Raw genomic sequence first — 27,778 nt, 5'->3', positions numbered from 1 at the left:
ATCATAAAGTCTGTTGTCCTGACCTCTGATCATGCACATTGCTCTCCTCTGCACTCTCTCAAGCTTCTCCACATCCTTTTTGAATTGTGCACCCCAAAACTAGATGCAGTACTCTAGCTGCGGCCTCACCAAGGCTGAGTACAACGGGAGAATGACGTCCTGAGATTTGCTTGAGAAGCATCTATGGATGCAAGCCAGCATTTTGCTCACTTTACTAGCTGCAGCATCACATTGAAGGCTCATGTTCATCTTGTGGTCAATGATGACCCCCAAGTCCCTTTCATGCATAGTGCTAACCAGTGTAGCACTGCCGAGCCTATAAGAATGCTGCAGGTTTTTCTTCCCAAGGTGGAGAACCATGCATTTGTTGGTGTTAAATACCATCTGCTTCTTGTCCGCCCATTTCCTGAGCCTGTCAAGGTCATCCTGGATCACCCTTCTGTCCTCAGGTGTGGATGCTTTACCCTAGAGTTTGGTGTCATCGGTGAACTTGGCCAGTCCGCTTCTGACACAGATGTCCACATCGTTAATGAAGATGTTGAACAATATAGGTCCAAGGACAGAGCTTTGGGGGACCCCACGGGTCACAGGGCATCATGACGATTGACTTCCATCAACCACCACCCTCTGGGTCCGACCATGGAGCCAATTCCCCAGCCAGTGGATTGTGGTGTGGTCGAGGCCACAGTTGGCCAGTTTTGCCAAGAGGTGATCATGGGATACCAGATCGAAGGCTTTTTTGAAGTCAAGATATATGACGTCAATCTCCTCTCCCTTGTCCAGGTGATAGGTCACCTGGTCATAAAAGGAAATAAAATTGGTCAAGCAAGACCTACCCGCAACAAACCCGTGCTGGGTATCCCTCAGGATATTGCCGTCAGCTAGTCTGTTAAGAATGGCCTCTTTGATAATCTTTTCCAAGACCTTCCCCAGGATAGAGGTCAGGCTGATGGGCCTGTAGTTTGCCAGATCTGCTTTCCTTCCTTTCTTGAAGAGAGGCACCACATTGGCCTTCTTCCAACATTTGGGCACTTTGCCAGAGTGTCAGGAGTTCTCAAAGATCTGTGCCAGAGGCTGGGCTATGATGCTTGCCAGCTCCTTGAGTACCCTTGGGTGTAAACCGTCAGGGCCGGCTGACTTGAAGGTATCCAGGCTATTATGGTGTTCCTTCACAAGGTCAGCTTCGATGGAGGGTAAGGAATCTCCCTCACCCAGGCCTCCCTGACCCACATTGGGCAGGGGTGTCCCATGGGACTGGTGAAAAACTGACGCAAAGTACCCATTAAGCAAGTTTGCTTTTTCCCGGGCATCGGTTGTCAGTCGTCCCATCTGGTTTAGCAGGGGTCCAATGTTGCCCTTGCTTTTCCTCCGGCTCCCCACATATCTAAAAGAGGACTTTTTATTGTCCTTGATATTTGTAGCTGGCTGGAGTTCCATCGTAGCCTTGGCTTTCCTGGTTTGCTCTCTGCAGGTCCGAACCAGAGCAGAGTATTCCTCCTTGGTGGTGGTTCCAGGCCTCCATCCTTTGTAGGTCTTCCTTTTAAGACGCAGGAGGTCTGCTAGTTCCCTGGAGAGCCAAGGGGGCTGCTGTGCCCTTTTGCTGCCTTTTCTCTGAGACAGGATAGACTTTGCTTGTGCATTCAGGATTGCTCCCTTGAGGAGCAACCACTCATCTTGAACTCCCCTCTCCTTTGGGTTGTGGCCCTTTAGGGCCTCACTGACAAGCCTCCTTAGCTTGTCAAAGTCAGCTTTCCTGAAGTCAAGGACTTCTGTATTACTGGCTGACTTGCCAATTTATGGTGGATGGTGAAGGTGATCAGCTCGTGGTCACTGTCACCCAGCTTTCCTTCAATTGATAGGTCACTGATTAGGTCGTCCCTGGTTGCCAGTACCAGGTCGAGCAGCGCTTTACCTCTCATTGGCCCATAGACTTCTTGTGTCAGATAGAGGTCATCCACGCACAAGAGGAAGCTGTGCCGTGGAGTTGAAGCACTCCCCCTGCTATTTTTAAGTGCGGGGATACTGATACCTGAGATGCAGGAGGCTGCTGCATAAATGGAGTCTGTTTCAATGCACAGTAGTGAAAGAGCATGCTGACGCTTAATGTGCAGTAGCCTATTTTTACTACGCATTAACATATTAGCATGCTTTTTGATGTTATACTTTAATGCACAGTAAAGTAAGCTGTGCATTAAAGCACACATGTAGACACACCCAAAAATTCACTCAGGTCAAATTTGGGTAATTTCTGAATGGTACTTCTTGGAAGAGCACAGAAATATATGTAATAATTTTTGCCGATAGAATGAGAATTCACAGCTTTAACTGGAAATGTGGTCAATTTTTTCTCTTCCTCATCTCCTTTAATGCCAGACATTTTCTTGTGATTGAGGTTTTCAGATCTCTGGATGCTTTGTCTTATCTTGAATGTAGTGAGCTAATCTTGTTCTGCGGGGGTTGTTTTCACTCCCATTTAAAATTACATGGCAACAATTTATGGTGGACTGAGCTTCCGTAAAGAGCAGTTAGTTGTCATCCGGAGAACAAATGTATTAGTGTGTCAACCCAGCACATAGCAGCCTTGATATCCTATAAAGCACACTGTCAGCTGTGAATACTATTGCAGAGATTTTTTATAAACAGGCTCCAGGATAACAGGTTTTTAAAGTCTTGGCTGTACCAAATATTCTATTGGTCTGTTATATTTTTAGAACACTCGTTATCATAGTGTGGAGTATGGATCCGTGCGAATGTATTAATTGCCATAAAATAGCCCGGTTCCTAAACTTGTTACTATGAAATGTAATGTTCTCTGTTTTGAAAACCTACATAAATACATGTATTTGTGTTTGGATACTGTTTCCTAGCAAACTGAGAGGCAGTGTAAAATGGGTTGCTTTTGCCATAGATGGCCTTTGTAATCTGTCTGAATAATTTATAGGAACACTTCACTGCACCTTCTGCTGCTAATGGTCTAACTGAGTCCTATAGAATAAGTTGGTTCTGCCTTCTAATTTTAAGGACTGTAGAGGTGGCACTGATTGTCTCTTTTCTGGTCCCACTTGGATTTATGTCTGGCCAAGGTTTTGGAAGAGCTGCTATAAAAGCAAAAACATCTGCTGAGTTTTTATGTGCTGTTTGCTTGCCAAGTTGAACAGACGGCCAATCTAAAGTTGATCAGCTCTGCCCTCACCAGGTGTCACTACAGTTACAGGAGAATGACTAGTGAGAATTAAAGGAATTTAGGAATAATTTGGTTGCAAAATATTCTAAACAAAATATATGAAAAAAGCTCCAGCAATTGGAAAAAGCTATTAGATTATGACTAGGGTCATTAGAAAGCAATGGAATTGAATTCTGCCATTTCACTTTCTACAGTAGACCTTCACAAACATGCTTCATCTCAGAAAGTCTCATATTAGTAATATTATTTACCAGCACAATTTATGAATTATGAATTCAGGTGACTTGGATTCATTGTGGTTTTAAAGTATATTCAGAAAAGCTGATTCCGGTTTAAACTAAAAAAGCTCTCTGAATATTTTAATAGCCTTCAGTATGAGATGACAGCTTGGCTCATGGGCAACCATTTCTGAGGCAGGTGGGGTTACACAACACTGTTCATTATTTCTTGTTGAAGGTGGGAAATACATGGTGATTCAGAATGATGTTTTAGGGTGTTTCAGTAACGTTTTACTACTGCATCAGTTGCAATAGCTTACATGTGGAATTATATTTCCTCTAACGTTAGGAACATAGGCATTTCCACACTGGGTCAGACCTGAACTCCATCTAGGCAGTATTTTTTTCCACAGCAATGACCAATGGTTTCAGAGGAAGGTGCAGTAAACCCTACTAAGGCATATGGTGAGCAATCTGCAAAGGCCCTAGCCTGCAGCTCTCTACTAGTTGGGAATAGCTGCCAGTGAATAGGGGCAGCAAACAGGGCAAGCAGTTTTCAGGCAGTTCACTGGGAGCAAGAGGAGGAAGAAAAAGGGGGAGACAAGCCACGTACCAGATCCTGCTCAGGAAAGATAACTGATCCAGAGCTGCCTGTGCCTTTGCCTTGCTCAGTGTTTGTTTGGTGGGCTGTGTGTATTTGAGACGTGTGCTGTGAGAAGCTGGGAGTGTTGCTAGCTGAGTGATTGCTGCCTGTGCCTGGTAGAAGCTGTAACAAGGGGGCAGAGGCAGTCCAGGCCCAGCAGGGTATAAAAGGAGACTCCCCAAGCAACCAGGGAGCCAGCAAAGAGGGGCAGCACACAGGGCAAGCAGTTTGCAGGTCCATTTGCTGCTCTGCCCTCCACTTTGAGAGGAGACCCTTTCAGCTTGGTGTGAGGAAGCAGGGAAAAGGAACCCTTTGGGGCCAAGGAACAGTGAACAGGCCATCTTTCAGACAAGTTTCCTAGGGAAGGTGTGCTTGGAAGAAGGGCAGTTAGAGAGAAGAAGCAGATTAAGAGACCCAGGAAAGGGAAATGAGGAAGTTGCAATGCTAGAGCAGCTGCCACTGCCTCTGCTTGCACCTGTGAGGTTTCTGTCCAGGCAGGACTGCTCACCACTGGGGCTTCCACCCAGGTCCAGGTTTGGCACTGTGGGGACTGCAGCTTGCAGCTTCCTTCTGATAATGGGCAGGTGCGGGAGTGTCTGTGGTGTGGGTGCTGCCTCCTGGTGGTGTCTCTCACAGAACAGGCAAGAGAGGAGGAGGCTGTTTCAAGAAGAAGGATTGCTAGGAAGAGACAGGATCCACCTGATGAAGAGAGGGAAGAGCCTCTTCATAGACAGGCTCACTAACCTAGTGAAGAGGGCTTTAAACTAGGTTCGCTGGGGAATGGAGACCAAAGCCCTGAGGTAAGTGGGAAATTGGGTGGTTTGGAGGAAGAGCAAGCAGGAGGGGGCAGAAGGGGAGGTATTCTCATTCTTCCTGAGTAATCAGGACAATCAACTAGTTACCTCAGGTGCCTGTATATGAATGCACGGCGCCTGGGAAACAAGCAGGAAGAACTGGAAGTTCTTGCACTGTCACAGAACTAGGACATGATTGGAATAATGGAGGCTTGGTGGGAGCTTGCATGAGTAAAGTACGGTCATGGATGGGTACAAACTGTTCAGGAAGGAGAGAAGAGGAGTCATCACACTTTAAGTAAAAGCCGTATTTCTGCTCAGAGCTCTGGTGTGACACTGGAGACAGGCCTGTCAAAACTCTCTGGGTTAGGGTCAGAGGAGAGAGCAACAAGAGTGATGTTGTAGTGGGTGTCTGCTGTAGACCACCAGACTAGGAGGTAGTGGATGAGTTTCCCACTCACAGGCCCTGGTTCTAATGGGGGACGTCAATCACCCTGGGAGGCCAATACAGCAGTGTGCAGGCAATCCAGGAAGTTTTGGAGAGAGTCGAGGACAACTTCCTGGTGCAAGTTGTGGAGCAGCCAACTAGGGGCCATGCTCTTCTTGATCTGCTGCTCACAAATAGGGAAGAATTGGTGCAGCAGCGACCACGAGAAGATTGAGTTCAGGATCCTGAGGAAAGGAACAATGGAGAGTGGTACGATAAGGACCCTGGACTTCAGAAAAGCAGACTTCGACTCACTAAGGGAACTCATGGGTAGGATCCCTTGGGAAGCCAGTCTGAGGGGAAGAGGAGTCCAGGAGAGCTGACTGTACTTTAAAGAAACCTTACTGAGAGTGCTGGAACAACCCATCCTGATGTGCGAAAGGCTAATAAATATGGTAGAAGACCAGCTTGGCTGAGCAGGGAATTCTTTAGTAAACTAAATCACAAAAAGGAAGCTTATAAGAAATGGAAACTTGGAAAAACAACTAGGGAGTAGTGTAAGAGTATTGCCTGGGCATGAAGGGATGAAGTCAGGAAGGTCGAAGTGCAATTGGAGTTGCAGCTAGCAAGGGATATGAAGGGTAACAAGAAGGGTTTTTATAAGTATGTCAGTAACAAGAGGAAGATCAGGGAAAGTGTGGGTTCCTTACTGAATGGGGGAGGCAACCTAGTGACAGAGGATGAAGAAAAGGCTGAAATACTCGATGCCTTTTTCACCTCAGTCTTCACGGGCAAGGTCAGCTCCCAGACTACTGCACCAGGCAGCACAATTTGGTGGGGAAGTGAGCAGCCAACAGTGGTGAAAGAACAGGTTAAGGACTATTTAGAAAAGCTGTACATATTCAAGTCCATGGGGCCGGAGGGGATGCACCTGAGCATGCTGAGGAAGTTGGCTGATGTGATTACAGAGCTGCTGGCCATCATCTCTGAAAACTCATGGTGATCAGGAGAGGTCACAGATGATTGGAAAAGGGCAAACATAGTGCCCATATTTAAAAACAGAAAAAGGAGAATCCAGGGAACTACAGACCAGTCAGTCTCACCTCAGTCCTTGGAAAAATCATGAAGCAGATCCTCAAGGAATCCATCTTGAAGCACTTAGAGGAGAAGGTGATTAGGAACAGTCAGCAGGGATTCACCAAGGGCAAGTCATGACTGACCAACCTGACCAGCCCTGCATCCACAGAACCAATCATTTCACCTTCTATGGTGAAATGATTGGCTCTGTGGATGCAGGGAGACCAGTGGGTGTGTTATACCTTGATTTTAGCAAAGCTTTTGATACGGTCTCCCAGAACATTCTCACAGGCAAACTAAGGAAGTATGGGCTAGATGAATGGACTGTAAGATGGATAGAAAACTGGCTGGAGCATTGGGCTCAGAGGGTGGTAATCATTGGTTCCATGTCTAGTTGGCAGCTGCTATCAAGTGGAATGTCCCAATCATTAGTCCTGAGTCTAGTTTTGATAAATATCTTCATCAACAACCTGGAAGATGGCATAAAGTGCACCCTTGGTAAGTTTGCAGATGACACCAAGCTGGGGGGAGTACTAGATATGCTGGAGGATAGGGCTAGGATTCAGTGACCTAGATAAATTAGAGGATTGGTCCGAAAAAAATCTCATGAGGTTCAACAAGGACAAGTGCAAAATCCTGCACTTAGGACAGAACAATCCCATGCACCAGTACAGGCTGGGGGCTGACTGGCTGGGCAGCAGCTCTGCAGAAAAAAACCTGGGGGTTACAGTGGACAATAGGCTGAATAAGAGTTAGCAGTGTGCCCTTGTTGCCAAGTAGGCTAATGACACAGCAATGGTAAGAGTGTTGCCAGTCTGTCAAGGGACGTGATTATTCCACTCTATTCAGCACGGAGGAGGCCACATCTGGAGTACTGTGTCCAATGTTGGGCTCCCCACTACAGAAAGGATGTGGACAAAATGGAGTGAGTCCAAAGGAGGGCAACAAAAATGGTAAGGGGGCTGAGGCACATGACTTAAGAGGAGAGGCTGAGGGAACTGGGTTTATTTAGTCTAGAGAAGAGAAGACTGAGAGGGGATTTAATATCAGCCTTCAACTACCGGAAGTGGGGTTTGAAAGAGGATGGAGCTAGACTGTCTGTGGTGACAGATGACAGAACAAGGAGCAATGGTTTCAAGTTGTGGCAAGGGGAGTTTAGGTTGGATATTAGGAATAATTTTCTCACTAGGAGGGTAGTAAAACACTGGAACAGATTACCTAGAGAGATTATGGACTCTCCATCCTTGGAGGTTTTTAAGACCTGGCTAGACAAAGGTGTGGCTGGGATGATCTAATTGGGGATGGTCCTGCTTTGAGCAAGGGGTTGGACTAGATGATGTCCTGAGATGGTCCCCTTTCTATGATTCTACCAATTGTTGGTTTATCTCCTGAACCATAAGGTTTTATACTTGCCAGTGGTCTTCTGGTTAACACCATTTTAGTTAACTTGATATTTGTGTTCTGTCTATATTCAATCCCACTTTGAATCTTACCTTTGAATTCTTGGCCTCCGAAAATATCTTATGGCAGGGTTTCAGAGTCTTTTAATACATGTTATGAAGGAGCATCATTTTTTTTACTTGCTGATTTCAGTTTCATTCATTTCCTTTCAAAATATAACAAATCCATAAACATTAAAATCCCTGTTACCTGGCAAGAGTGGGGAATTCCGGGTGCTGGTTAAGTAAAAATTCCAGTTATCTGAGGCAGATAACGTGAAGTGGGTGGTGTGGGATGGGGTGGTAGTGCCCGCATGCTGGGGCGGGGTGGCCTCATGCGGAGCAGCAACAGCAGAGGGTGCTTCCCCCCTTCCCCTGCGTCTGGCCAGCCGGGTGGAAATTCCAGTTAATAGAGTATTCGGGATTGTAGAATGCTGGATAACATGGACTTTATTATAAATATATACACCCACAGCAATTATAATAAGGGCTTGAAGTCAGGACCTCAGCAGCAAAAAAGCAAGCGGTTGTAACATGAACTAAAGAAGAGCTGTTTGTATCTATAGACATTTAGTCGGCTGTTGTAATTGTTAAGATGATACACAAACAGAAGACAATCCATGTGTATGCACATATACCCATAATTTAATACAAGATCATCAACTCTTTCTTCCAAATCTGAGCATTCTCATTCAAACAAGAAATATTTAATAATTTGAAAAATGCTCTTTTGGTTTGTTCAGAGAAGCTGACTTTACAGGATGCCTCAGTGAAAAAGCCCAAGATGCATTTTTTCCTCCATATCTTCTTGGATCTAGATCAGTGTTAACAGAAGAAAAGAAGTTGGTCTAGTAACATTTCAACCATGCATAAAAAAACTATGGGAAAAAACCTGAATTTGTCTGCATTGCGCCACTGTAAATGTTTCATGTATACTACAAAAAACCCAGAATGTTTTTAAAATAAGAACATAAGCATATTGGATAGGATGTACTCCTCTGTTAATTACTTATTTTCATCTCAGCAGTCACAAAAGCATAACAGTACTTAGAATGATATAAGAATTATTTCAGTCTTGGCAAACCAGTCAGTAAGAGAAATGTTGAAAACTTGGGTTTTGTTGTTGTTGTTTCTTTAAATCTTGAGCATATACCACTTGCCTCAAACCTGATGGAAGTAGTTTAGGGTCTTGTGGAACATTTATAGCAAGGCTCCATTTTAAGTGTTCATTTTATTTTAGGTAGTAAGCAACTATTTATGTGAAGCCACTCCTGGTTTTGGTTTTTGTTTTTTCTAACTAAGTGTCTCCAGAAATAAAAGTGTGACCTTGGGATACAAAATCTGTATATTAAAAATTTTATTCATAGCAGTTAACTCCCACACTTTGACACAGTTAACATTTTTTGTGGTACCAAGGAAAACAAATTAATATTTATCATTTTCTACAGCACTGGATGCATTATCAACAGTGGTATTGTATTTATACTTTTAATGTGCCTAGGCTGTGTCTCAGTCACAAACCCCTCAAACCCTCTATTATAAACTCTATTCCTTGGTGTGACTGACTTGATGAGATACTAGATTCTCCACTACTGAAATGATAACTTCACTCCGACTGGACTGTTTCTTAGAATAAATGCTTATACCATAAGGATTTCAGTATGTGCTGGTGTGGCCCTTGTCAGTAGTTACAATCTAGAGTTAATGAAAAAAACAAGAAAATTTCAGTTACATGATGCGTGTCCCAGCTGAGGGAAGGATTTGGCTCTGCCTCCTTACTCACCGTGTTATTAGCAGTAGTGTGGAATTTGCTTCCAAAAATTCTTGCATCAGTGTTAGTGTCTGACAGCCGTCCAGTATGTGCCTTTCAATATGTGCTGCCTAACAAGTTCTATATATTGCTCAAACTACCCGGGCAAGATATTTATTTCCAAATAGAAGCCCTGCCTAACCTGTCAGCTCCTCAGTGAAATAATACTTATACTGCCTAGCTCTTACATGGCAGTTTTCACCTTATAGTTTCAAAATCCCTTACAAAGGAAGAGCAGTATCATTTTCCTAATTTTACAGGTGGAAAAATTGAGACAAAGGAATGAATGAAGTGACTTGTCCAAAGTCATTCAGCAGCCAACTAGGCGCTTAAGCCAGGCCTCTAGACTCCCACTTCAGTTCTCTGTGCACATGATATAGAATGTTTTTTTCTCTGTGAAGCTAGTCAAAAACAAATTATTTCCTGCGTTTTCCAAAAGCCTTGGTTCCAGTAAGATCCATAGGATGTTCAAAACAGCAAGAATTCAGAACTTGAATGGCCATCTTGTAATAGTTCTTGGTTTTCTATAGGGATTTTTTTATTAAAGTTTTTCTTGAAAAATAAATTATTCATATGCTATTAAAATGCCTCCAGGTATTGGTTCTCTGCCACAGTCCCCTACAGTGAGAGACACAGGCCAAATCTTCATGTATACATAGAAAACATCTAACTAACAAGTCTTAACAAATTGCATTGACCTTGTTGTACAATAAAATGGGGGCAAAAGGGAAGCTCTGAATAATTTCCAACATCTCTGAGTGGGTGTTTTCAGCATGTGCTGCACATGTGCAGTGGGTAACTGATGAATAACCACCTAAATTATCAGTCTTGCTCTTCTTTTGGTAACAGTTTTCTTAAATCACTGGTAAAATATTCAGTCATGTAAATTCTAAATACATGGGTTGTATTTGGGAGTCCAGCCATTGAAGTATTGAAACTACCAGCACTAAATAATGGGCATGTCTACATGTGCAATTAATGTGTATGAATTTACTGTACAGTAAATTAATGCGCAGTAAACCACTCCTGGGTGTGCATTGACACGTACTCAGATCAGGAGCAAATTGCACCTGATGGGAGCAGTTTAGTCCAGAGCTGCCCTGCCCTGCTCTGCCCCCTTGCAGCAGCCAGGGGGAGCTTGAGGCTCTGGTCTCAGCTAACCAGGTGCCCGCCCTGGACTGGCAGGGGGATCTAAGGGCTTAGTCCCGACCTTAACCTAAAAACCGTGCATTAGCCTAATTTAGTGCACAGTAGCTGCTGCGTATGGTTAAATGGTGACACCTGACTGTGCAGTTGATTAGTCTACTATGCAGTAAAGCATCTTGTGTAGACAAACCCAGAGAGAATACATGACTTGATCAGTGTAGGAAATCTGTGGCAGAACAAGGACTTAAACACTAGTCTCATAAGTCTTAGGGCTATTGTCATGGAATCATCCTTTTTCTTTTACATTTTAGGAACATAGGACTAGAAAGGGCCTCTCAGTCACTAGGTCTAGTCCCCTACAGTCAACCATATTGTTTAACTCTGCTCATCAAGTTTTCAAGTTTTATTTGAAACCAGTTAGGTTTTTTGCCCCACTGCTCCCAAGGGATGGCTGATCCAGATCCCGATCATCTCAGTGTTAGAAACCAATTCCCTGGTAAACTTTATTCATGACAAGTTATATCCATTTGTTCTGCCGAGTTAGTGTTGCTCCCTGTTGTTGATATCTAAGAAGGAGTAGACTTCAGGTCCTCTGATTGCCCTGTTAATCAGAGAATGTGAGGAATCGCTGGCTGCGTATACCCGAGATGCTGACTGCACAGTCGTTATTGTGCATACAAGTACTAAATAACTACACAGTAACCCGAGTTACTTCACCGTAGAGCTGACAAATACCTTTTTTGTAATTCTGCCGCACTGTAGCCTAATACTACTGCTCAGTACTGTTGCCAAAGCTGACCCTAGCAGTGTGCGGAGCCCGGGGCATGTTAGCCTGTACGGGGCCTGTGTGCGGGGTCAGGGGTGGCGAGCAGCTGGAGTGCAGAGCCAGGGGTGGGGTGGGGTGGGATGGGGTGGTGAGTGGCTGGGGCACTGAGCTGGCAGTGTGCGGTGGCTGCGCAGAGTGGTGGCACCCTCGGCACGTGCCATGGGGCCCGGGGCAGTTGCCCTGATTCATCCTCCCCCCAACCCAAAGGGTTGGCACTGAGTGTCACTTCATGGTTTTTGTCACATGTTCTTATGCAGTAGTATTGGGCTACTGCACAGTCAGCAGTTTCCACTGAAGCTGCAATTCTTACCAAATCCTTTGAAATTTAATTTAGCAATTGGATATGATGAACATGAGGCTGCTTTCATGGTTTATGAACTTATGTATTTATGTATACCATATGTGCACCTGGTCTTGAAATGTTTACTGGGGGACTATATAAGGAAAACAAACAAGAAAAATGGCTTAGGATGCTTAGGCTATACCCTCCTGAAGTAATTGTGCAAGGGTTGTGGAGAGACAACAGCCAGGTTATTAGCTGTGAAAGTTCTGCCTCCTGCTTCCAGGCAAATTACAGAACTCCCTTTTGACAAGCCAGGCTCAAAGCCAAGGAATGGACAAGAACAAAGGAACTGTGGCTGGATGAAAACGAGCCTTTCCAAAGGGAGGCTTTTGGGCCATCTAGTCTGAGGCGTATATCCACTGGGATGTCTAAAAAAGACAGGTCTGTCTAGGCTACATGAGGTGGTAGAACTTTTTAAGTTGCATAGATATGTACAGGATATTATTTTAAAATACTTTCCCCCTGCTGTGGAGATTAAATAATACTTTGTTTTAACTTAGCTGTTGGGTCATTATACCCACCACTGATCACAGTCTCACAAAGAGAGGTGGTGCATGTGCTCAGTTGTACCTCCATGAGTAAGCCTGGCAGGTTCTCATTTAAAGAGTGGGAGAATTGTGGCCTCCTGTTCCAGGAGGGATAAGGGCTGGATGTCTGACATTTTGAGAACATGCATTCTGAGGTCAGTAAGGGGGCAGAGGTGCAACTTGCCCTATAACTAAGTCAATAGGAAGGGTGTCAGATAAATTGGTCAGTGACCAGTATAGGGGTAGGGAAGAGAGAATAAGATTATCTGAGAGTTGTCAAACATATGTTTTCTATCAGGAGTAATTTTTTTTTTTTTTATGAGAAGGGGTCTAGTCAACAGGACACATTATTCATAGAACTGAATGCAAGACCTGCAAGAATCTCCAGCTATACTATTGTAATATATATCTGAATTTAATCACATGAAGCTCAGCTATAGATTAGAATTGTCCTAACCCGTTGCTAGAAAGGCGGCATGGAAAAAGCACAATTTCGTCTTTGCTTTTCAGAGGCTTTCTCTTTCAGATTGCTAAATAATTGTTTGCTTCCTTTGAAACCTCTTCATTGTAATTTTTTGGAGATTCCACTGAAACCTGCCATGTGACAAGACCTCTTAGCCAGAGGGCCTTCTTTGGCGGGAACAATGCTACAGCTAACCTTCAAAGAGAAAAAGTCATATTTTATAAGAGCTCTCTGTTCCCTTTCACAATGTGCTTCCTCAACCCATTGAAAATACATGAAAAGGAAAATTTTCATGACTAAGATTTGAGTAATTAATTGGAGGCTGGAAGATTTTCTGCAGTTTTATTACTAAAGTTTTTATTAAATCTTAATACCAGCAGTTTGCTTTTTAAATTATAAAAATAACTGAGAAACTAAATATGTAGGTAATGTTGAGTCATAAATATGAAATGTCAGTGTAAAGCCTGCGTATAACTGTACTAATGTTTATAGTCACTCAGGCTGTCTGGCTTCTAACTAGTTTGGTATATACTGGGTGCATCTACATGAGACGCTTGCTGCACAGTAGCAGGCAAATAGCACATCACAGCACGGACAGTGCTAATATGGTACTGTGCGGTATTTTTAGACTACTGCACAGTAGCATCACCTAAAAGACGTTTGCCAGTGCTACTGGGCAGTAACTCCAGTTACTGTGCATTTATTTAGTCCTTGCTTATACAAGGACTAAATAAATGTGCAGCAATGACTGTGCAGTAGCGTCTCAGGTAGATGTGCCCACTGTGTCTGTTCTTCTACTCTGGGATTCTGTATAAGATGGGCTCCAACCCAACGTTCAGATTTTATTTCAAGTTTTATTAGACTCAGTTTTAAATTTAGCCGAAAACAAGAAAAAGAGTTGGTTATTAAGACTTCTCTAGATGGTAGAGTTGTTTAGCTCTGTGCTTTGGGTAGACCTTGTGGATGCTATTCTTAGTGTTGCTTGAGCTCCCATCCCTATACTTGTAATGAGTCAAAAATACACTGTGCTGTGCTTGCTATAATACTATTGTTTGTTTTTGATGAGTGTTATTTCAACATGGTGTTATTACAGGGATAGGTGATTTTTCTTTAACAAAACCTGTTAGGGAGAATGGCACATTTTCCAGCAGAACCATACACTTTTAAAGCAGCCATTCCTTAACACTCTCAGAAGGAGGCACCTAACTGTCAGAAAGAGGCACTTGTTCGTGCTCTTCTTTGTACATGAGTAATCATGCCATTCTGTCGATCTAGTCCCTTTATCTTTGTACCTGTGTCTTTAAATTAAACATGATGGGAATGTAGAAATAACACTTATCAAAAACAGGTTTTGATTCTTTAAACCCATTTTCTGAAGTTGTGCTCTGCTAAAAATCATGCGTGTGTACATGCATTGCATAGCCTTTAGAATAGCTGCATTGGCAGTGCTGACACACGACTTGTGCAGAACTTGCTGCTTATACTGAGAGTAAAGATACTGGCACAAGCTCGGCAATAGCAAAACAACATCTAATTACTACTGGATGAATGTACAGTTCTTCTGCTATTGCTTCTGCTGACACAGAATAACCTCTGTCCTTCTCTAAGCAGTAAGTGCACACTTTTCCATGTCTTCTCATTTTACTGCCAAGATAGATCCTTTCTGTGCCACGCACAAATGGCCACTGCTGGAAAGGTGCTATAGGAAATTCTGTCTGAACTATACAACTGTGTTCTACTAAGGGCATTTCCCATGCTTCTGGGCTTTGCTGGTTGCCCCCTCCTCCCCTTTTTGCTACATGTGTCAGGGACTTTTTAAGCCTTCCTCATATAAACCAATATAAACTACAACAAAAGAGGAAACCCACTGGCTATAATGCAAACTATCCCCACACTGGGTCCAAACATAAATGCCAGCTCACTGGCTGTATGACAAAACTTCCTCCTACCTTGGCTTGTATTCCTCACAAAGCAGGGCTCTATCCTATTGTTCTATTGCTGGGCAGCTAACCCTGCAATAGGCACTCATTGCATCTGAGCCCCTGCCTATACCTTCATGTAACAGAAGGCGCTGGCTCCCTGTTACGTAAATGTATGTATCTAGTTTAAATAGTCTGTGGGTGTGCCTACACATGCTTTTGATCCAAGATCAATTTACCTGCAAGTAAACATTCCTGGGCAAGTGTCTACACATGCAGGGACTTGGCAGCAGATTTGCTGCTCTTAGTACCACACTGCTGCCACTTCCTGCAGCCCTGCAGTGGGGCACTGCCATATCCCAGACCCATGTGGAAGCCTGCTGCTGGGCAGTGGGTGGCTGCCACGGGGCAGGCAGGGCTAGGGTCGGGAGCCAGGGAGCGGGTGGCATGAAGGCAACTGCTAGGGCTAGAATAGTGTCCAGCATCTGGTGGTTGTAATCCATGGCCTGCACTGCCCAGGCCAGGATTGCATTCTGCTCCCTCAGCGCCTCCATCCACTTGTGCTCCAGGGCCAGGAGCTGAGGCCTCATCCTAGCTGCCAACTGTGGCTTCTCCCTAGTATGCAGCTGCAGGGCCTGCAGAGCCATGAGAGAGAAGATTTTTATGGAAGTTTGCAACATTTCAAAAATAAGATGCTCTATACCAGGGACCATGCTCTGCCTGCCTTCAGATCAGGGGTCAGGCATGCCCAGGGACTATGGTAAGTCAGCCAAGCAGGGTCAGGCCCAAGCTGCTACTGGCTGAACCCCACCCCCATCTCCACTCACTTCACAGGGGCAGGTGTGCTGCTAGATGCTGGCCATAGGCAGCCTGCCTCCAACATGCCATTCCCAGGTTAGGAGAGGCCAGGCTTCTGGTAGCACCTGCTGTAGCTCCAGACCCCTCTCCCTGCCGTCCTCCTGCAGGCCAGACACTCTCCGATGCTACTATCCAACCCACAGTGCCCTGGCTCATGGTTGTAGGGCTCCTGGATGATTAGGATCAAGAGCTGTCTGCACTCCTGTCCTCCCCACAGGGGTCCTCTCCTTGAAGGTGCCCTGGGGCCAGCCCCCCGCTGTGCCGATGCTGTGCACCAAGTGTGCCACTGCTGTGTGTTGCAGGTGGTATGCAAGGAACTTTTTGCATGTACCAGGAGGTGCCCGACTCATTACACCCAGCTGCTGTTGATTGTCATGGTGCTCTGGGTGCACCTGTGCAACTGGCAAAGGACCCTGAGCTCCCAATTCTGGCCTGACAGCTCTTCATCAACATGGGTGTTGGAGCACCTTCTCCACATGACCTGGTGCTGCACCTCCACACTGCTCCACTGCACAAGATTACCATTCTCCTCCTGCAACCAGTTGAGGCCCCAGATGTTGGGCATGGGTGTGAGCATGGGCATGGGCAAGGATGGCACCATGGTGCAGGCAGGCTGGCACAGCTAGGCTGCAACCTGCCCAGGGGAACAAAGGAGCCTGGAGTGCCCTTAGGCTCCCTGTTTGTGTGCCCCAGGGCTCAAAATGCTTGCATTTGCTGGTAGCAAATTTACTCATGATTAGCAATTTTTACTGTGCAGTAAGCATGCCATGTGTAGGCATGCATGTTTACTGCACAGTAAACTAGGTTACTGCACAGTTATGCATCTCATGTAGATATTCCCTGTGAGTTGCAAATCCACCTTGCCTTCTAATTCAGTACAAACATCCTGACAGATACAGATACTGGTCAGAGTCTCAAACATATTGGCATTCCTTGCTCCTCTTTAAACTGTACAATGAAGACACTGAGATGCAGGTAGAAAAATCTGCTAGAAAAAATCTACATCCATCTGTTAGACAAATCTTCTCTGGTGTTCTCTAAATTTTATTCACAGCCAGCCTGTCTTGGACAATAAAGGGGTTTGACCATTTACAATTGTCTTGCTTTTGTCTGGAAATAACTCAGCTGCCAGCATCTCCTCGGCATCTCTCCCTTAAAAAATTATTCATTTCACCCAGTTCTCATTCTGAGTAATGAGACTCACGCTAGGAATCTTATGATGGATATCTTTGATCTTTGAAAGAGGCAACTTTCCTTGTGTTTCTCTGCCAGCATGATTCTGTTCTTTTCTTGATACAATTGCAATCCTGGTTAGTCTTGTGGTATTACTCATCCAAAGGGTCATCTTTAAGGTTCGGAGAACTCTTTTATGAATTTACCTCTGAGCAAGTCAGAGGCCTGACATTTCCTTCTCTGAAGAATATAGTAGTGTGCTGCTCTAGTTCAAGTTAACTGTGATTTCAGTATGCTTGCCTGATGCCAGCAGAGTTCTAGACATTGCTTTCAGTTTTACCCATCACTTCAGCCAAATTATGACAGGTTTAGTTTTGTCCATCCTATCGCCTAATGCATTTATCCAGGTTTATTTATTTAGTTGCTGTGTTTTTGATTTCTACATAACTATTTGTCAGAGCCAAATAGTCATGACTGCATTTGTAATATATCTGTAGTATATGCAACATTACACAATAAATGGAACAAAGTCATGCAGATGTTGCTGTAAAAATATAAACTTCCAATTTACCCACAAAATAATGTAAATGTATGTATTGGGACAGTACCTGTGATCTGTGCTTCTGTGCATATACCCAATCAGTAAAAAAATCACAGAAGTATAACAGATCTTTTATATTATTACCTCTGACCTCATCCTACCACACATTCTGTGTCCCTTATGCCACTTTCTGCACAAGTAGCCATGAGTAAGACATATGGATAGGGACTACCAATATCATGGTGGAAGTGGTGTGTGTACTGTGGCTCTTTTAATCTTGCAGGTTTCTCTGCGCCGTCCCTCCTCCCCCCGCCGCTGATTGGTGGAGAGGCCCCACTTGCACCTTGTTCCAAATCAGCGGGGAGGTCAGAACTGCAGTTTTAAATATAGCGCCATTTTTTCCTCCCACCACTGATTGGCTGAGGGGCCACGGTGGCCCTGCTGCTTGCTGCTGTCAGGTAGGGAGGCAAAAACTGCAGCTTTTGCTTCCCTGTCAATCAACGGCAGAGGGGAGGGACGCATGGGGGAACATGCAAAATGAAAGGAGCTTCCACATACCCCACCTCTGCCATGAATTCAGGAGGTCCTTACATACAAGGTGTAGTCCAAGATTTGTACATTTTAGATTTGATTTTACTTTCAGAGTAATTCATTTACACAGGCAAAAACTAAATTAAGATCTTCTCCCATTGAAAACACAGCTCTGAGGTCTGTTTATTTTAATTAATTAGCTGGGAATTGTATATGCACATAGTGGTCAGGACCTAGTTCTTTTACCCATTTGGGGAAAAAAAATGAGAAGGGGCCACTAGTACTGCAGTGAAAGCCTCTTGTACTGCAACACTGAGATCCAGTTTCATGACTTGCTCTAAAATTATTGTTGTAAATGTACCTGTCTCAGGGATAGAAGTATACTCAAGCCAAAACCGTTCCACAGTTCCTTTGGTTCCACAGAGGCATTGAATCATATTATGTAGTGTCAGTACCAGTTTTAGTACTGGATAGAATTTGAAAATACAGACTGGCCAAGCAGTTTTTTCTTAAACCTTGAACATTGCTTAGCTGCAAGTTCAATCCACTACTTAATGTGCATTGTATAGAAGAAAACCACTGGCAGGGAAGTATCAAAACAGATGCATGTGTTACAAAGTAATTTTCAGAGATGTTTGAAATACTGAAGCCTTTGAGAAACATTCATAGATGTTCAATATTTCTTTCAGGTCATCAGATTTTGGGACATTATATACAAAGCTGAATTTGCAGCCTGGGATTGCTACAGTCATTGACAATTTCTATATCTGTCCCACCAACAAAAAAAAGGTAAGTGACAAGAAAATGTTTGTGTCCCCTAGAGGCCTTTAGCCCTAGTTCAAAAATTCCCAAGCAGATCTCCAAACTCCACTAACGTGTGAAGTGAATTTTCCAGTTTCAGAATAAAAGGTGTAATTTTCACAAATATGTTGATGACTTTATGTAAAACTGTGATGCATAGATATAGGAGGTACCTATACCTATCACATACCCTGCCAACTAAATTATTATATTATTTAATATTTAGCGTATTAGTATAGGGAAAAGACATGAAGAAGCTTGTGGGTGAGAAAAATCTTTGAGGGCACTAACAAATCGTAGGATCTGTAACTAAACAAATGGTGCAGACAGAAGTGCAGCTCTCCACTATAACTGTAACACTTTGCAGGAAGAGTTCTGAGTTGCACTGATCTCCTGGGGCAAACAGAAGTTCACTGTTGGTTCCGGGGGGAGGAGAATCTAGCTGCTGGCTTTGAGCCTTCAGTCGGTTTCCCTTAGCAACAGCACCTCCTCTCTCTCAGCCCCGGCTCTTTTCAGAATTGGAGGGGGGGAAAGGGACCAGAGGGAGCTCATTCTAGGCATTCCCAAGCTGGTGATGGAGGGTGGAGTGGGTGAATTGGAGCCCCCCCCAACTTTGGGGTCAGGGGGCTCCAATACACCTGTCCCCCACTCCAACAGGGGCTGAAAAAACCCTAGACCAAACTCCCTTTGCTCCCTTTCCCCCCTCCCATTCTGAAAATAGATGAGAGGCTGGCAGGCAAGCAGACACAAGTTATAGAAGATGCTATGTTTGGAAATGTTTTCATATGAACTCTGTCACGTAATGAGGTTTCAGATTTTTGCTGGATTGGCCATTTTTGAAGTGGTCCGCAGCCATGCATGCAATTCTGTTTGATCATAGCTATAGACTGTTTTTTGTGGCCAGATCAGGCAAAAATTGTCTTCTGTCTGTGCCCTAAGTTCTTATGCACTATTTCTCTGCCCAATTAATGTTCCTGGATATGAGATCAAGGGCAAGATAAGGTTGAACTGCGGGAATAGTTAACAAATCCATTGTGAAAATTTATTGAAAAAATAAAATAAAACCAACCCCTCCCTAGTTCCAGTCTCTTCACTTAAAAATAGCCCTGCACTGTTGATGGCCTAAACAGCATTAGATAGGTATGAGGACCTGAGACTGAAATGAGTTCTAAAAGAACTGATCAATCAATTTTTTTCTGTCCAAAAATAAAGGGATATCAGAAGTAAAAAAACAGTGATTTAAAATGGCAAGAACTGTAAAAATCAAACACCTATGCTCTAAGATTTTTATGAAATAAGATTTTTTTTTCCCTTTATCTGCAATGTGATACAGAAGAATTGATTTAGTGTAGGGGACATATTAATCAGAAGGACAATGTTTATTGTGTTTATCTATTTGTACCACCTAATCAAAAATCAGGGGAACTCAAAGTTTCCTGTATGATTTAACAGCATTTTCTGTTCCTCTTGAAATTGTGACTGGAGTTTTCATGACCAAGTAATGCTACATCCATGTTATATACTGTATTTATCATCTATTCCAAAGCTGGTGATGATTTTTTTTATTTCTTGAAGTAGAACTACCACCAGACACAAAATTGTTTCTGAACAGCATGTATGTTAGAGCTGAGATCTGCTAACTATTTCAAAGACAAAAAGAAATTAAAAAATAAAAATTGTATTCCTGTCATAATCTGATTGAAGACCAAATGTATGATGCAGGATGAGAAACATGGAAAATTCTGTCCAGCTGAGACAACAACTGTGTTCAACATAAAATTAAAACCTATACAGGCTTGTGAGGATCAATGGCAATGTAAATCTACAAGCTGTCTGAGAAAATGAACAGTGGTCACAGGATCACTACTGATTTTCAAGGCTGAAGGGCATTCTGATGCAAAAATGGCAAATTAGCTTAAGCTCAGAAAAATCTGATTTATCAAGGCAAGTCAAAGTACTTAAAAATAGAAAAGTGCCTGTTAAGCAGGTTAATGCTACATTTGAATGCAGCCATTAAATGCAGTTCATTTGGTTGTCTATTAAAATGCTATTGTTGTTCTGTGCTTTGCTTTTAACAAGATGTCATCCCACTTTAAATATTTGAAGAAGAAATTTTAGTGGTTATTAAAGATGCCAGACTGACAGTTTCTAGAAATAAACTCTACATAATGCACAAATAGCGCAAGCATATAAAGTTAAATTGTTCAACTGGTGTACTTCAGAACTGCCTTGGAAAAATTGGGTTGTATAGCCATAATGTCAGTCCATTATAATATTGATGGATACTGGACTGAGGATCTTGGGTAGGAATACCAGTTCATATCCCAAACACCATTTGGAAAGTTGGTATATTCCTCCCAACTTGATTAGTTCTTTATCTTTCTGCCAAAATTTTACTGCCCCTGAGCTGAGTCTGTTTCTTATGGCTGCTGCAGCAGAGGGGAGAAAAGGCATAGAGACCTTCTGAATACTACCACTGAGCAGAGAAGGAGACAATCCTTATTTAACTGCAGTGTTGATGAGTAAATGTATGAGCTACCACATTTTGTATGCCATTCTTCAGGTGCCAAAGAATGTATGTCTAGACAGGGCAGACCAGTTGCAGACCACCTCCCTCCTCTCTACAAAGATTTAACTAGCTCAGGCCAAACTGTACCAAAGTATTCATGTTCTAGCCCATGAAGCAGAGGTACTAGGTACAACTTTCCTCCTCCACACTTTGTTTAATCCTGGCCTTTACAGAAAAAATAGTTCTGATTCTTTTGTCACACTTGATTTGCAGTGAAGTGGTTACATACATCTCAGTCTTTTTCTCCTTTATAATAGATCCAGGTTGTAAGATGCTTAGTACTTGACCCTGGATGCAGCAAAGAAATTAAACATGTGCTTAAGTTTAAGCAAAAGCCATCTTGTTACCATTCAGAATTTGGAGAATAGGACTGTAGTCAACAAAAGACAAAGATCAGACAAAAATCATGCTAGAAATATTCTGATCAAATGTCAAGTACCCCAGTTTCATTTCATTCTAACTGTTGTAGACTGCATTGTTGTAGAATAGTCATGAAGTTTTATGTTATGCTCACCTTAGATATTGGCAGTATTCTGGTGGAATTAAGTGATTTTCTTTGATGATAATGGATCTGGAAGGAAACTATCTTGCAACCAGCTGGAGAGGTGTGCAAAAGGCTGAGAAGCTTTTAAAATAAAATGGAACCAGAGCAATCCAAAAATTGGCAGAAGGCTCTAGTTTAGTTCCAGGTTTGGGCTGAAGTTATTTCCTCAGTTTATCTGCACCAATTTGCCAGCTCCTAGAGTAAATTAGAGTTTCAATGAATGTGCTTGGCATCTGTATAGCTGTAATTATAATGTACAAACCAATGGACTGAGAAGTGCAGTTTAACAGAACCAATCTAAAGTTGTCCTGAAAATGTTCAATCCCTGTAGACTACTCTGCTTTTCATTTGCATAGGGACCAGTTAAAGAAAGGTGATATTTTTCTCTCACCTTCCTCATTGTTCAGAACGTTAAAAGATCACAGAATCATAATTCATTGTATTACGGAATAGAATTCTAAATGCAACAGTTAAGTTCCTAGTATCACATAATTTTCATCAGTTACTCCACAAAAAATGATTGTGTAATACAATCATTTTCAGGGTAAACTGTAGGAAGTCTAAAGACTTTGAAACATGCAGTAGAAGAAAGAAAATGCCTTTAAAATGACATGCTGAATCTATTCACAGAAGGAAAGAGCTAAATGGGATGTTTCTCTTTTCCTCTATAATTACCTTTCCCCTGTATGAATTATTTATGCTATTTGATGTTGCTGGGACCTAAAGAAGGATCCAGAAAGGATCTACACTAAGGTCATTGATGTGCATAACACTTAGAACAGTTTAAATGTGGATTAAACCTGAGGTGGGCAGATATACAAACCTGTTAAGCAGATTTAAATCCACCTGAAAGATTTCAAAAGTCTACCTAGAAAATCAAGGACTAGTTTGAACAAGTTCATGATGAAATGGTTCCGTGTTATGCATGGACACCAAGTGCTCTTTGAGGTCTGGTCAGTCCTTAAGTGACTTGACATGCCTCCTCCCAAAATGATAGACTAACCACAGAAAAACTTAAAGGATTTATGCTCCATAAAAAAGTAGTGCCTTCTCCATACTCTGAGAGGAACCAGCAACTAATGACAGCAAGCTAATTAGTTTTGCAATATTGATATAGTTAGGTAGAGGCTTCAGAAGGGTGTTGAGTGAGTGCCTACCTGTGCATGTAGCAATGTTTCACAAGAGGCTCTTTGAACTGAATTTGATGGTGTTAAATTGGCTTATGGATTCTATACATCCAACCTTATCCTTATCTGGGATTTCCTTGCATTTTAAACCATGAATTTAATATGATTTTATGCTTGTCTTCAGTTCCCCGGTGTGGGTTTTACTACCGGGGAAAAATGGTGTCAACATCCTGAATTGTGTACCCTGTAGGGAAATGCAGTTTGATTAGTTGTCTTCAGTTCCCCAACATAGTAGAGTATGCTTATGACTTGGAAGTGTTGTGCTTAATTCAAGGAATAAGGAATTCATGTTCTGTATATATACTGGACATACTCATATTGTGATTTTGCAATTTTCATAGAAACTGCAAAAAAAACCACCTTACTAAAAATAAAATGCTGGCTCCCCAGTGGATGCCAGCAGCTACTGCAGCCTGGCCTTGCAGCCCAGCAGGGGTGAGAAGCTACTGTCATGAAAGGAAGCAACCCAGGTGGCAGCTGCTCCCTCCTCCTTCCACCGCTGTTTGGCTGAGAGGACTGCCTTTTGTATGGCCCTGCACCTCTCCACCAACTAGCGGTGAGGGGTGGTGCTACACAAAAGGCAGCTTTCTCAGCCAGTCAGCAGTGAGGGGCTGGGCTGCTGGAGCTCATCAGCCAATCAGTGGTAGGGAAGGGGCTCGCCATGATAAGCCCATGAAAATGGGGGCTGGTGCTATGATCTGCCCATGAAATCACCCGCCTACTTCCTTGATTTTGGTAGGTCCCTATTTATATAGTCAGCTTTCCAGGGAGCTAAAAAAAAGAAGCAGTACATATAGAAGGGGATAATGAAGTCATGAACAGATGTTCCCAGGATCTGATGTACTGATGTCATGCTGCTTACGTTAAGTGGAGTGATTGTAGATTGGGTACTGATTGTATAGACATTTACCAGTGCTGGCAGCCTGATTTAAATAGGTTGGGGTGGAGGGAGGGGCAGGAAGGATCTGGAGCAGCTAGTGGGTCTGTGGGGAGGTGGTAGGATTAGGGGAGCATAGGGCATCTGTGGGTAGGGTGGTTGGTGGATCCATTGTGGGATTGTCTGTCCACAGGTGTGGGGCTTGGGGGCCTAAAGATAGTTTAATCAGGATTGGGTGATAGGAAAAACACAGCCCTGGGGCTGGGGCAAGTCACTGGATTTGGAAGCCCCACATGATGAAGCCAACAATGCAGATCACGGGGCTCAGCCAGGGTGGCAGGAGCCACCCTGGCTCCATAATGCAGAGCTCCCCACTGTTCCCCATGAGCTGAATGTAGCAGTGAGTGGGGCCAGGCCACCAGCTCCATTGTGTGGGATGCCCCCGAGAGGTGCGCAGCTTAGCCAGGGAACCCAGGAACTACATGCGAGTCCCATGTAATGGTGCCAGGTGGACCCTGTGACCCTGCTGGCCCAGGTTCCACACTCATGCTGCTTCACCCTGTGTCCCTGCTGGCCCTTGCCCTGGGGCAGTGACACAGGCCCCATGCTTCTGTCCAGCTACTGCTTCACTCCTGCCCACCACTGCACTCCCCATGGTTGCCCACCCATCTGCTGCCCACCGCTGTGGCAGCCATCACCACTCCCCACCACTGCCACCACTACCCCGTTCCCTGCTGCCAACACTTCCCCCCCACTGTCATTCTTCCCCTGCCACTTCCCTACCTTCCCACCAGCCCCACTTCTCTCCCTCCCACCACCACTCCCCCCACCTTCCTTCCCTCTGCCTGCTGCCCACCACTATCGCTCACCCTCTTCTTTCCTCCCCCCTGCCACTGCCACCACTTCCCTTGCCACCACTTCCTTACCTGCAGGGCGGGGGTCACGACCATCCCACGGGCAAGAGTGGGAGCACAGTGTGTGCTGCCCCCATGGGGGTGAGTGGGGTTCAGCCCCATGCAAGCACAGCAGGGGCAGCCCAGGGTCAGGCCAGATGCAGTGAATTGACAGGCACCCACCCATGGGGCGGGTGAAATTGCCTGGCACCCTGGATCCATCCTGCGAGCTGTATTTTGCCCGCCCCATCCTAGATGAACTAAAGTTAGATCAAGCTGGCCATTTTTTGCCTGATATAACGTTCCTGAATGTATGTATAGATCAGAACTGAGATCAACTTAACCCTAGTTAGTTTGATCTAAGTGTAAGGTCTGCATATGGGTGAATTCAGTTAGATTGGGTGGCCATTTTTTACCAAGTTTAACTTTCCCAAACATGTATAGTTCTAACTGAGGTTGACCTAACCCTAATTAGGTAAATCTAAGTGTAACATCTTCACATACTATTATTAGAGTCCAATTGCACTGAGATCAATTTACAAATAGATTCATAGATGTTAGGGTCGGAAGGGACCTCAATAGATCATCGAGTCCGACCCCCTGCATAAGCAGGAAAGAGTGCTGGGTCTAGACGACCCCAGCTAGGTGCTCATCTAACCTCCTCTTGAAGACCCCCAGGGTAGGGGAGAGCACCACCTCCCTTGGGAGCCCGTTCCAGACCTTGGCCACTCGAACTGTGAAGAAGTTCTTCCTAATGTCCAATCTAAATCTGCTCTCTGCTAGCTTGTGGCCATTATTTCTTGTAACCCCTGGGGGCGCCTTGGTGAATAAATCCTCACCAATTCCCTTCTGTGCCCCCGTGATGAACTTATAGGCAGCCACAAGGTTGCCTCTCAACCTTCCCTTGCGGAGGCTGAATAGATCCAGTTTCTCTAGTCTATCCTCGTAGGGCTTGGTCTGTAGGCCCTTAACCATACGAGTGGCCCTTCTCTGGACCCTCTCCAGGTTATCCGCATCCTTCTTGAAGTGTGGCGCCCAGAATTGCACGCAGTACTCCAACTGCGGTCTGACCAGCACCCGATAGAGGGGAAGTATCACCTCCTTGGACCTATTCGTCATTCATCTGCTGATGCACGATAAAGTGCCATTGGCTTTTTTGATGGCTTTGTCACACTGCCGACTCATGTTCATCTTGGAGTCCACTAGGACTCCAAGATCCCTTTCCACTTCCGTGCCACCCAGCAGGTCATTCCCTAGGCAGTAGGTATGCTGGACATTTTTCCTCCCTAGGTGCAGCACTTTGCATTTCTCCTTGTTGAATTGCATTCTGTTGTTTTCTGCCCACTTGTCCAACCTGTCTATATCTGCTTGCCGCTGTTCCCTGCCCTCCGGTGTGTCCACATCTCCCCATAGCTTTGTGTCATCTGCAAACTTGGACAGAGTACATTTCACTCCCTTGTCCAAGTCACTGATGAAGATAATGATAATATACAGTCTAACAATTTTATAGGAATGTATAGTGTTGGGTTTTTAAAGGACAAATTTAGTTCACTATTGAATATGGTTTGTAGTTTCTGAAATCCTGAATGTATTTGGGACTTTACTTTTTGTAAAATCTTTGACTTTTGCTTCCAAAACACTTGAAATGCATATTCAATAAATATTCTGACTCCCACCTAAACAGTGTGTGCTCAGGACCTTTGGGGTTGTTCATATTAACAAAAAAATAAATGTTCATTGTGACTGTTTTGATTTATTAGTAAAATGGGTTGCACATCTTTGTTTCTTAGCTACAGCACTAATCAATACCTACACACTTTCTCTATCTAAACAAGAGGACGTCAAGCATGTATTTTTCCTTGACAAGCTATGCCTAATCTTGATATGTAAAGATAATAATGAGGAAGTGGGCTGTAATGCATAATGCTACTTTAAAATAGCTGTTGTGTAAACTATATGCTTTAGTGAAAAGGAATCTTCATAGAAAAATAAACATTTCCTTAGTAAGTAAGAATAACAGTTGATACACTTGCAAGCACTCACAGATAGATAAAAGGCTGCCATAGTTTGACATTTGTTTTGCAGGGCAAAATCATTGTTGGCAAAAATAATGCAAAAAAAAAATGTTCTTTAAGCATCTTTTTTCTCAGAGACCACTCCAAAATATCTTCAAATTTGTCTTCTTAGAATTTTGCTCTATCTTTATTAGAAACGTAGTCGATTAAATAACAAGTTTCTGTCAATTTCCTGCATAGTTGCTTAGGACAGGGTTCATAGTGATAATACAATTTTGCATCTGTATATTTTAATTCAGCAGTGCTTTGTAGTGATGTACAGCAGTGCTTCAGTGCTCTCTTGGCAGTGAATTTTAATGTTCTAGCAACACATCATCAAAATACTGATGCAATCTCATTGTGCCATGTAGCTATGAAACAAATTATTATTAAAACCCATCATGTTTTCAGATATAGATAGATGAGACCTCATTACCACAGATGAACCTATATGTTGAAACCTGCTTTAAGATTTTGATGTAATTTGTACTTTTTTTTAACCTCTGCTTAGTCCACAATCCAGCATGAAGAGAACACCTATTTGGATGAACCTAATACATAATAAATGAGTGGAAAACTATGAAAAAATGGGTGTGCTGTAGATTGTCATGATTGGCTTGTGAATTTCTCATGGTATGTGGGATAAATATTGAAAAAAGGAGGGTAGTGTAGGCTGAATGGGTTAACATTTGAAAACACAGCCTGTATTATTATTATTGGATTCTGTAATTTCTTCTACATTTAACTTAGACATCTCAATTGAGTTCTGAAGTTTACCTTTGGCCATGATGCACATGTAACTTGTGCATTCTCTTGATTTCAGCTCTATTATCTGTTAGACAAATAGATCCCCTGCATACTTATTATAGATTTTCCTGTTTTATTTTTCTTAATTTCCTGCCTGAGCTCATCAATCATAAATTCAGATGAACAA

The 27,778-nt window shown here is 43.4% G+C and overlaps 1 protein-coding gene across 7 annotated transcripts in view; it reads left to right on the top strand.

Annotated features, from left to right (window-relative positions):
• SORCS2 (sortilin related VPS10 domain containing receptor 2) overlaps positions 1 to 27,778 on the top strand; it is a 937,533-nt gene that overhangs the window by 495,025 nt on the left and 414,730 nt on the right. For all 7 annotated transcript variants that reach the window (XM_059721554.1, XM_059721553.1, XM_059721552.1 and 4 more), the window contains exon 3: positions 18,609 to 18,708. In XM_059721554.1, coding sequence (XP_059577537.1) covers positions 18,609 to 18,708 — 100 coding nt within the window. The remainder of the gene's footprint in view (positions 1 to 18,608; positions 18,709 to 27,778) is intronic.

Source organism: Alligator mississippiensis, chromosome 2, assembly GCF_030867095.1.
Source record: "Alligator mississippiensis isolate rAllMis1 chromosome 2, rAllMis1, whole genome shotgun sequence".
NCBI lineage: Eukaryota > Metazoa > Chordata > Crocodylia > Alligatoridae > Alligator > Alligator mississippiensis.
Note: the sequence above shows the minus strand (reverse complement) of the source record. Positions and strands in the feature narration are given on the sequence as shown.